We start from the raw sequence: 11,134 nt of genomic DNA on the forward strand, positions 1-11,134 counted from the left end.
GTGTGTGTGTGTGTGAATCTGCATTTATACACATGTATTAAGGGGGAAAGGGTCTATGCAGTAAATTGCAGTAAACCCATATTCTCATTCTTCCGGGTTTGCCAGTGAGCTGTGGCTTACCTAAAAGCTCCCAGAATAGCAGCTCTACTCCTGGCCTCATCTGTTTCGTGTAAGACAGCGGCCACAAAGTTCTCCAGTACGCCCCTATTCTCCCACCCTCCTACCACGACTGTGTTGCTGTGCACCCTTGAAACAGATATGGCACTGCAGCGAGTTCATGGGCAGTTTGCCGGCCTCACCAAACAATAGTTGTGCTCTTTCCCTGAGGCAGTTTATGTTTCTCAAAATTAACTTTCTGCTTCCCAGAGTTTAGTTCTTATGCAGTGGCCGCTTAAAGCTGTGGTTATAGGATGGAGGAAAAAGAAAGAGGCTATGAAGGTAATTTTTGTTTATCTAAGTGAGGGAATGAATGCTCTGTTACCCTCAGCTGGCATCAGGACAGCAAAGTGCTGGTTTCAGTGTGGGTGAGTTGAGAGCTTATGCAGAACTGACAGAAGAGAAAGCCAGCACAGATCAGAAAATGACTGAAAACAGACGGGTCGGAGAAAAGGGGTCTGTCTTGTAATCTAGTCAATTTCCAATTTATTCTCCAATTTGATTAAAATGTGTTGCACAACACAAAACCACAAAACAAAGCAGAGTGGCACTAAGCGCCGCTACATGTTGTGGGCAGATGTCTGAGTGGGCCGAGCAGGAGAAAGTGAGCAAGCCTGCCAGCGTGGGTGTCCCTTAATGTCAACTGTATCTGTAAAGTGGAAAGTAAAGGAATGACAGCACAAATAAAGTTGCAGCTATGTTTCTGTCTGATGTGGGGCTAGATAAAACCGCTGTGGTGATTGTGTGTGAAAATAATTTGCCTTATTCTCTAAGTCTAAGTTCAGGGAATTATTTCAAGTAAATTTAGTATCGTTTATAATTGAACATGCATCTGACTTCTGAACTGGTCTACATCCATCCTTTTCTGCAGTCAGGATAAAAGAAGTGCTAAAAATTATTTGCAACGGTGATTTGTTTCCCGCTGCTGTGGAGGAAAGATCAAACGATGAGGAGGAGGTAAGAGGGGTGAGAAAGGAGGTTAAAAGGCTGCTGGAGCAACTGAGGATAATAATAAAAGAGGACCACATAGCAGTATAGGAGATCAGGGTGACAGTTTGTATCTGCTGGCAGAGAGGAAGAGGAAGAAAACCAGCTGGGAAACATCTAAGCTTCTGCACATTATTGTAAAATATTAGGACAGAGCGGAAGGCTTATAACCTCAGATTTATATCATGCATTTATTACAGTGCACTGAGTGAAAAAGTAAACACAAGTACTTGATAGCAGAGTGTGTGTCCCTGTGTGTGTGTGTGTCTGTGTGTGTGAAAGAAAGAGAGAGAGAGAGAGAGAGGACTCTTGCACAAGATCCCACTAAGCTGTCTCTGCCATGGATGACTTCATAGCAGATGTTTAGCCGCTTTAAGCACACGTCCACCTGGCCCTTACAAACAGCCAAGATAGGTCTGTTTACCTAAATAAGCCAAATCACTGGTGGACAGATGCCAGAAAGAGAATATGGAGATCTCCTCCAGTTCGTGCTGGTGGGGAGGCTGTGGCTTAGCGTTTATCCATACACCGAGTCCTGACCAGGGCTCTGTAGTCATCCTCCTGCCAAATGCAAAATAGATAGCTTTTTGAATATAGATGGGCAAGAATTTAAAGAAAAAAAACAGATTAATGTGTCTTCTTGTTGTTATTCTTTCATTTCATGGTTTGATGACAGTTCAGTCCAAAATCTTCTGCAGGTGTTCAACTGGATCGAGTTCTGGTGACTTTGAAAGCCGTAGCATATGATTCCCACTAATGAAAGCATTCATGAGTGTAGTCCTTGTGCCCTGCAAAAGTATCTGTATCTGCATCTGTTTTTTTCCTTCTGTCGCTGCTCTCTGAAGAAGCGCTTGATTAAGTCCATTGACTGGTCATGCCTTATGGAACACTGACATCTAGTGGTCAGAATGGTGTAACTCTTTGATGGAGAGTTTCCTGAAGGTGAGACAATAATTAAGTTTCTCCTCTGTCCTCAGGGTTTTCCAGGTCGAGATGGCGTTGAGGTGAGTCAAAGAGTCAAAGCCAGTTAACACCTCAAGCTATTTGATTGTTGTTTATGAAGCACTGTAATAAGTCTTTTTTTTATCTGTCTCTGGATAATTACGATAACTAAATATATTTTTTCCTCAGGGGTCACAGGGATTGCCTGGGAAGCCGGTGAGATCATTAATAGATTACTGCCTTTGATACAAATGAATTGTCCTACTTCTTGTTTTCCTCAAACACCCCAATTGCTGTCTGCTCCATAGGTAACATGTAACTAAAAGTTTGTACTTTTGACTTTTAATGAACTGACAGGGCGAAGATGGTGAGCCTGGATATCCTGGACCACAGGGTCCTCCAGGAGCAAAGGTACAGATAAGCTTTACTTATCTTGCATGCTGATTATTTCAATGTATCTGTCTTTCCATGCACTGACCTTGAATGTTTAATTTGTATTGAAACAGGGCGCGCCAGGTATAGGAGAAAAAGGAGAGCGAGGCATGGATGGACTCCCAGGATTAAAGGTAGAAGACCAATCTGAAATGGCATTTAAACAATATACATGACAATAATTAGTACTTTTCATAATAACTACCTAATTTCTATGCTATATAAAAAATTATAAGTATCTAATTGCCTGAGAGTTTTACCCTAATATGCCTCATCTGTGCATTACACAGGGAGACAAAGGGGAAGTAGGAGAGCAAGGACCACAAGGACCCATGGTATGTGTCGTACCCTTTTAACATACTTTTATTATAGTATTAAACACCTATAGTGTGATTATCTTCAGTTATTTATGTATTTCTCATTCATGTTTTTCTGTCTCTACTTCAGGGTTTTTCTGGTGAAAAAGGCGCCACAGGCTCCTCAGACATCATTGACTTCAATGGGAAGCTTCTAGATGCTTTCCAGGTGAGTGATATTAAAGTGTCAATGAGGCCAGATTTATGGTTACATCATGTAATCCATCGGGCATTTAGTACATCAGGCACAACTTTAAACAAGCCCAGAAATGGTAGTGTGTTGAGAAACACACATTTGAATATTTTCTCTTTCGAAAACCACAAAACTGAACATGTCGCCATTTCTTCTTGACAGGCCATCAACACCATCAGTGTTTCGGTAATCTGCTGTTGTGTCTGCATGGTTTTGGTCGAGTGATCAGTGACTAACATCTGATAATGCATAGACTTACACAGACTTGCATAAGCACACATCCTGTATGTATCCACACCTTATCCCACTTGCTTCAGCCAGTGGATATTTGCTCTTGTAGATGCCCTCTACCCACAACTACATACTTCAAAAGTATTGGATGTCACTTTAGAGACCACATCTTAAGAGTCTACATCTCCACATCTAAAGGGTTTACTAGTACCAGGCTCTTTTTTGTATTCATTTGGGATGAAATACACAGCCCCAGCAAATATAGTACAGCTGTTCAGATAACATGAAGCCTTAAGAAGCATGCTTAATCATGCAGAAAAATCAACAGCCTTTGTTACACTGTCCTGAGTGTGTTTTCATGCTATGTATGTTCCTCACAAGATATGTGGCCACCACTTTGCTACAGGGCAGCATGGTGTTTTTTTGTCTATGTACTTGTTCTACATAACTTAGTGATTTCACAAGGGGAATGCATTGGAAAGGATGTGAACCCCTCATAGTCACCACAGTCTTGGTTTCATGCTCTTCTCTTCATACACAAGACCCTTTGATTCTTCCATGTACCGTGCTACATGCTAATAACAGATGGCTATCTCTGCAGAGGAGTGTGTATTTGATTAAAAACCACTATGCACCAGGTCCCCTTGAACCCGGCCTAAAATGGGCTCCTGCATGCAACTCTGGTAGACACTAGCGTGAGATAGTCACAAAGGAGTTGATGAAAACATGAACCTGAGATCTTATCACGAGCCTCTTGCCAACGTGGATTAGTTGGCACCAAATCACACGCAAGGTCTCAGCTAGAGTTATCTATGGAGTGAGGAGTTCTCATTGGCCACCCAGTTTGTTATGATCCATTCATTTGTTTGTGTGAAAAGTCGTATTGGTTTCATCTGTGGTGAACTTTTAGGTGATGATGAATTTGGTTTAAAATGATGCTGAAATTTTATTTGGTTTGTTGTTGTTTGTTACTATCATTCATTTTACGGCTTTTTGTGTAATTATTTGCATGAGTAGCCTTCACTTTCCAATGATGGAGTATCTCAGATCAAATAGATGTTTGTAAACATCTTTTGGTTTCCATGGCTTAAATGGGAGGCCAACGTAAAGTTAGGAATTGGAAAAAAGGGAGAGAGTCAGCATGTACACCTCCGGGAGGCAACATGAACTCTTTTTTTTATGACTTCAAGATGGCTGAGGACTTCAGAGGGAGAAAAAAAACAAGTGTAACACTGTGCATATAGAGATTATGGAGCGTGATTTAAGAGGCTGTCACTCATCAACCAGCATAGTAGACAGCATGGGATGGATATGGTATGCAATTCTTCATCCATTGTTAGTGTTACATAAAGTCACATAAATGTTTTGTTTCTCCTCCTTTTGTGCAACAGTCTCATCCTGCATCGAAAAACAATCAATGGAAAATGACGCCAGGCTTTTGTGTAGCACAAACCACATTCAGCACTGTTTTACAACCTTTGTGAGATAAAATTGCTTCAAGTTGGTTGTGATCAGCGAACAGAGTGAACGAAAGTAGTCAACAGCTTTGTTTACTGTCAGGATTGCGTTATGAAATCCATCAGCTTTGTTGTATTGTTTGGCGTTGGCTCGTATTCAAGCCTTATGGTGGAATTCTGAGAGTTCCCAGTTTTTCCACCATTGTGGTAAACAGAGTAAACAGCTATATATACACAATATGTCTCTGTGACTGTCTGAAAATGACAGATATAATTGGCTATAATCAGATATTTTATATTAACAATGGGTCACATGGCTTCTTTTAGGTGAAAGGGTGCATTAACTGTGACAAGCCTGCTTCATTTTAACAATATCTCTGCAGTTCCCCTCAGCTCTATAGAGCTTCACAGTGACTTTTTCTTTTCCAACCTGCAACTTTACTGTTTAGGTTTACTCTCACAACTCTTCTCGGCAGTGTTTGTGTCCACAACAGTCGTCCATTTTCAGCACAAAAAGACCACTGTGTGTTACCTTTTCCAACACCACAACCACTAGACAGACAGGAAAAGTAAGCAACTGGTGAACATAGTGGAGTATTTGGTACTTAAAGAGCCAGATATTTCCCTCAGGAGTCCGTGAGAGAAGGAGAGTTAATGGAGAGTAATTATCGGAACCCATTTATCAGGTGGACATACACATGGATGCTAATATTGCTCCGTATCTGCTGGATGTGCATTATACTGTTTGCTAACAAGTTCACCACCAACTTAAAAAGAGATGATGTGCCAGTGTTGTGTTAACAGCTTGTTTCCACTGACCCCAAGTGGCCATTTCCTGTAGGTGCACGACAGTTAAATTCTAATTCATAAAGTTTATCTGGGCAATTTGATGTATCACTCACTCAATTTATGTCTTTCTCCAGGGCCCACCTGGACCACCTGGACCCCCAGGCTATCCAGGGGAAAAGGTAAATCCCTCTGTTGTCTAACTAATGTACGGCCATATGCTAGTAATTAGGTTTCATGAAAATCCAAGTAGATTTTATGTTAGTTAAAGCCAGTCATATTCATCAGTCTTTCCTCTCTTCTTCCAGGGTGAGCTTGGTTTACCTGGACCAGCAGGAGTTGATGGGGAGAAGGTAAGATTGCAAAGAGGCAGAAATTACATTGATCAACTTGGTTTACACCTTTTTAAGATATATTTGGTGGTTTGAGAGCTTTTATTTTTCCACTACTTCTTATTATGCTGAATGTGACATCTCTGCTTCGATTCTTGGCCTCCAGGGACCTAAAGGTGAAATTGGTGAGACAGGACGACCTGGCGAGAGAGGAGAGAAGGGAGAGATGGGTCTCTCTGGGCCTACTGTGAGTAGTGACAATAAACAAGTTTCTCTGATATACAAACAGTGAAAAGTACATAAACAGCTGGAAGTTTATCTTGCTCTTTGTGGCTCAGGGTATGGACGGACACAAAGGAGAGAAAGGCGACTGCAGAATGGACGACAACCTGGTTCGTGTAACACCCGCACAGTTCATCACCACTCATATATGTGTATAGATCCATGCAGACACATAAGGGTCAATCATTTGAAGGAGCAGTAGCTTTGCATATTTTAGCCTTTTTTATCCTGTAGGCAGTCATCGGTTTCCATTGATTTCCGTGTGGCGTGAATGTTTTCAGATCAAAACATGCTTGAGTTGTGTGATCAATCACAATAAACATCAAGGCTACGTTAGTTATTCCAAACTCTTCAACATGCTTTGTAAAAACAGGAGTGATATAAAATATATATGACTTGTGGTTGAGGAGCTAAAATGTGCAGAAACACTGGTGGTCCTTTAATCAGTCAATCATCTCTGGGTATATCATAAGTTAAATGTATCAACAATGATTTTTCTGCTCCTGCTTGACTTATTTTACTGGTGCTCAGGTTCAGATGATTTCTCAGCCAGGCCCACCTGGCCCACCCGGCCCACCAGGGGTTCCTGGTTCCCCTGGATCCATGGTGAGTACTTATATCACTATCTAAATCCAGGTATAACCTATTCAAGTCAAGTATGTTGTTTACACCTGTAACTGTCACACTCACAGTACACAATGTTTTTCAGGGGCTGCACGGAATGCCTGGTCCTAAGGTAAGACTGCCAGACCATGGATCTAGTATGTGATGGAGGCTATAGTGTGTTGTTTGGTGCTCAGTGTTTCTGTTTTCTGATGCAGGGTGAGCCTGGATATGGGATGAAGGGAGAGAAGGGGGACGCTGGCCCTCCTGGACTCCAAGTAAGTGACACTGATCCATTACTATCATAATCAGACATGATGTACCTAGACACGGCACAGTGATGATAATGTACTTTAACTGCAGGGATTAGACGGCCCCCAAGGATTACCTGGGTCTGCAGGGTTAGTGGGACTTCCAGGTGCAAAGGGAGAAAAAGTAAGCACCCTCCATAAATGTGTTTACCATCTTATTTTGATTGTGTGGGTCCTGAATAAAACATGCATTATGATTCATATGTGTGAATGTGTGTTTGCAGGGCAGACCAGGAGAGCCTGGACTGGATGTAAGTGTCTGACTGAGAATTTAGATCCTGAAAATTACAATAAGATCGTTCTTTAATGTTATTGAACTTTAACCTGTATCCTCTGATAAACTACCTTCTGACCCATTTGTGTTTCTCTGTCCAGGGTTTCCCAGGTCTGATGGGAGAGAAAGGTGACCGAGGGGAAAGAGGAGATAAGGTTAGTACAGATTATAGAAAAAAAATTATTTTATATCATCAACACAAAGCTCCTATCTTTACCTTTCCAGACATGTATTGGTTTGTAATGACACAAACAGTTTTGTCTTGATGTACTAATGTTGTGTGATAAGTATATTTATTAGTGTGTGTGTGTCTGCTGTCCTCCTTATGTCCAGGGTGACAGGGGAACAGTGGGGAAGAGAGGTCTAAAGGGCCAGAAGGGAGAACAGGGTCCTCCAGGCCTGGACCAGCCGTGTCCTGTGGTATGTCTCTCTCTTTTACTCACACACACACACACACACGCACGCACGCACACACACACACACACACATTTGAACTGATATACCTACTAACCCCTTCCTCCCACACACTATATTTCCCTACTTTCTTCTATCAGCACTGTTTCTGTCAATCTGTGTTTTCTGAGTTTCTTCCTTTAAAGCTGTGAATGTTTTACTGGCTCTTGCTGACAGGGTTGTGATAAGACTAAAGGTCTGTCTGAAGGGGCAGGGCTTTCTTCCCCTCCACCTATTTCTCCTTCCGGCCCTGAGGCCCCCTGTCCTGTGGTACAGTATCTTTGCCTCCTTCTTCCTCTTCTCGCATGTTATGCATCTACTGTTGCTATTTTCTATTCAAACACTTTTTTTCATGCCTTATTCATATCGTTATCACCAAACCATACTCCATATTTAGGTCTTCTGTAGGGTTTCTGTAAATTGACATTCAAACTGACATTCACAGATAATAAATACATTGAAAAATATATATCTCATATCATGTTTTTATGTTTCTTTACAGTTTAGTTTTTGTAAGGATATGTTAAGCTAAGATAACTGGCTGCTGCCAGTAATCTTATATTTAGATATGAAAGTGGTATCAATCTTCTTATCAAATCTCTGCCACGAAGAAAATAAGAGTATTTCCCAAAATGTTGCCCTTTAAAAACTACAGATTACAGGAAAAAAACATCAGAATTTATCAACAGCATAATTGTTTTGCACCTTTTTTGTTATTTTTGTATGCTTGAAATTGTATTTTTTATAGCTTAGCCTTTGCTTTATTTTATAACATCAGTTTGCAGATAAGCAGTGCACACCTTAGACCCTGTACCTGTTGTATTTAAATCAGCAGGATGCAGAACTGTAAGGTGTCTTCAAGCATGCATTACTTGACATTTTCTGGCTTGTTAACTCTCCACCGCTGTTCTCTCTCTCTCTGCAGGGACATGATGGGATGCCCATACCTGGCTGCTGGCACAAGGTGGGTGTCTGTTTTTTTTTTTAAAGCATATTGTTAACTAATGGAATAATTAGCATTTGATTGTGAAACAGCAGCAGGCACGGTCAGGGAGCAGTAAAAAGCTAACGCTATATGTAATCAAAGCATACACTGAGATTATTACTCATGGATTGTCAGCATTAAAATAATTGCTTGACTCTGATTTGACACAGGGACATTTTGTAAGTATATTACAGCGTGTGAGCTTGTAATTGTAAAGCATGAGTATTTGAGGTCATTTTAGGGGCTTGTGTTCTGATTTTAATTTGATATGCTACTAATAATCCCTATTATTCTTGTTTTGCAGTGATGTGACTAACCAGCAGCATGGAATCTGTATATATTGATATGGTATATATTGGAATTGAATACTTCACCAACAACCCACTCCCTTTTTTTCCCTTTTTTTCATAAAACGTTTTATATAATATATTGAGATTTTTTTTTTTTTTAACAAGGACATTTTTGAATCTACAGTATTATGAAAACTTTTTTTAAACTCTAGAGATCCAGTGTTGAGTGAATGCAGCCATGGTTTTAAAGAGAAGAAACTGAACTGGCAGTGGGACTCTTACTTTGAAGGACAGTCCAGATGACAGTCTAGCTGCCTTACTAACAAAGTCTGACTTGCTGCCTGATTGTAATCATGAACGCTGTACGGATATGACGGTGTGTGCACTTACCCAGTCTCACTCTCGTGGATGGATGGATGCATGGATGGATGGACAGATCTGCTGGCTGTGGCAGATGGAGGAATGTGGGTCAGTACTCTCTTCTCCTCTCTCTGTTTTCTAAAAAAGGAGGAAATGGCGAGACAGAAGCTCAAACGCAAGCGTCTCTCTCAGCCCTGAAGGGGGTGCGGGGCCCGGTGGAGAAAGGACACGTAGACAGGCAGAGAGCACAAAGGGGCTTGACTGGCCTTTATGAAGCAGAGCGTAATGCCTCAGTGTCACACTGAACACTCAGATCCTCCGTTACGGAAACTCTCCAGGAGGTGGGGAGGGGCGACAGACAACACTGCATCTTCACATTCACCTGAGAAGACAAGACACACCTGTTGGTTGGCTGGTGATGTTGGGCAATAGCTTGATAACCAGTAAAAAAGTTATTTGGGAGTCACTGACGTCACTGGCACATAAGGAAGGATTTACTGCACAGATACGTTGAACATGTTGTGACGATCTCTTCTATGGCTCTTTTATAAAAAAGGTTTTCACTAATTAAATGCATGATCATAACGAGACACAGTAGCATCCTGACAGCTTGTACGACTTGTGGTCCCTCATTGAAACCTCAAACGATTCATTTCATTTACAATAAGCAGTCTTTGATAGTCTTTCCATTCGAACAAGCCATTCAGAAAAGTCAGTAAGTCTACCTTTTTTATGGCTTACACTTGTGGCCGTGGTAACTTGTGTGTTGTTTTGTTTTATTTTGTTATATTCTTACCTGTTTTTTGTCCAGTTACATTTTGCATTCCTGTGCATTGCCATGTTTGTGGAATATATCGATAGTGAAACTTAAAGGCCAGATCTGAAGGAACCATTTTCAGTATTCATGATACAGTGTTTCAGTTGTCTTGACAAATGATTGCCAATCAAAATATTTCCTTAATAATTTTCAGTGTCTGATCATTATCTTTTAATCTCTGATCAATACATGTTTAAATAATGACAGTTTATCTGGACAACAGTGTAAGTTCTTGCTGCTGACTTAAATGTGTGTTTGTTTGATATTTTTGAATCAATATTTGTCATTTCGACTGAAGGACTAACAGACTAAAGTATGAAATTTCAATCAAATGTATAGACAACTGTTCTTTTCTGAGGGTAATTATTAATTTTCATTCAGTAATACGCCTTAGCACAGTGGTTCTCAATTATTTTGTGTGTATGTTTTCTTTCAAATATCACAAAAAGTTTGTGTCTTTGCTATCAGATGACTTTTATTGGTGTGTTTTGGTCTTCGTGATACATTTTTCTCAGATGGAATCATTTCTTGGTGCTTAAATACTTTTATGTACCGTTTTTAAAGCTCTACTCTGCATATTATATATGTGCAGAACCACACACGTCCACAGATACACGTGCATTGTTTAAAGAAATGTTGAACATAGAAAAAAACTAATTTTCAGATATTTGGCTGCATGTATGCAGGACAGAGATTTCTCATTATTTGGTTCTGTTTACATGGACAAAAATACAAACACATGAAAGGAAAAATGTGTTCAGGTTTCTTAGTGGTTAGTTTCTGTTTATGCTACATTGATATTAGTTGCACTTTTTGATACTATATGAAAAATATTCAGCAGTTATCTTTTTTTTCAAAGGCAGAATCCATATTCAGGTTAACACGAC

General features: G+C 40.4%; 1 protein-coding gene across 10 annotated transcripts in view; it reads left to right on the plus strand.

Annotated features, from left to right (window-relative positions):
• Nucleotides 1–11,128, plus strand: part of LOC118333359 (collagen alpha-1(XXIII) chain-like) — a 121,127-nt gene extending 109,999 nt beyond the window's left edge. For 4 of the 10 annotated variants that reach the window (XM_035668955.1, XM_035668953.1, XM_035668959.1 and 1 more), the window contains 22 exons: nucleotides 2,121–2,147; nucleotides 2,275–2,301; nucleotides 2,443–2,496; nucleotides 2,592–2,651; nucleotides 2,808–2,852; nucleotides 2,965–3,042; nucleotides 3,229–3,252; nucleotides 5,678–5,722; nucleotides 5,849–5,893; nucleotides 6,039–6,119; nucleotides 6,211–6,264; nucleotides 6,686–6,760; nucleotides 6,864–6,890; nucleotides 6,976–7,035; nucleotides 7,121–7,192; nucleotides 7,293–7,319; nucleotides 7,444–7,497; nucleotides 7,676–7,762; nucleotides 7,973–8,065; nucleotides 8,721–8,759; nucleotides 8,951–8,959; nucleotides 9,578–11,128. In XM_035668955.1, coding sequence (XP_035524848.1) covers nucleotides 2,121–2,147; nucleotides 2,275–2,301; nucleotides 2,443–2,496; nucleotides 2,592–2,651; nucleotides 2,808–2,852; nucleotides 2,965–3,042; nucleotides 3,229–3,252; nucleotides 5,678–5,722; nucleotides 5,849–5,893; nucleotides 6,039–6,119; nucleotides 6,211–6,264; nucleotides 6,686–6,760; nucleotides 6,864–6,890; nucleotides 6,976–7,035; nucleotides 7,121–7,192; nucleotides 7,293–7,319; nucleotides 7,444–7,497; nucleotides 7,676–7,762; nucleotides 7,973–8,065; nucleotides 8,721–8,759; nucleotides 8,951–8,959; nucleotides 9,578–9,628 — 1,134 coding nt within the window. In that variant the 3' untranslated portion in view covers nucleotides 9,629–11,128. Of the gene's footprint in view, nucleotides 1–2,120; nucleotides 2,148–2,274; nucleotides 2,302–2,442; nucleotides 2,497–2,591; nucleotides 2,652–2,807; nucleotides 2,853–2,964; nucleotides 3,043–3,228; nucleotides 3,253–5,677; nucleotides 5,723–5,848; nucleotides 5,894–6,038; nucleotides 6,120–6,210; nucleotides 6,265–6,685; nucleotides 6,761–6,863; nucleotides 6,891–6,975; nucleotides 7,036–7,120; nucleotides 7,193–7,292; nucleotides 7,320–7,443; nucleotides 7,498–7,675; nucleotides 7,763–7,972; nucleotides 8,066–8,720; nucleotides 8,760–8,950; nucleotides 8,960–9,084 lie in introns of all 10 variants that reach the window. The other 6 variants (XM_035668961.1, XM_035668956.1, XM_035668960.1 and 3 more) reach the window with 6 other exon arrangements.
• The last annotated feature ends 6 nt before the right edge of the window (nucleotides 11,129–11,134 follow it).

This window comes from Morone saxatilis, unplaced genomic scaffold (assembly GCF_004916995.1).
Source record: "Morone saxatilis isolate NCDOM2014 unplaced genomic scaffold, NCSU_SB_2.0 Contig22, whole genome shotgun sequence".
NCBI classification, from domain to species: Eukaryota; Metazoa; Chordata; class Actinopteri; family Moronidae; genus Morone; species Morone saxatilis.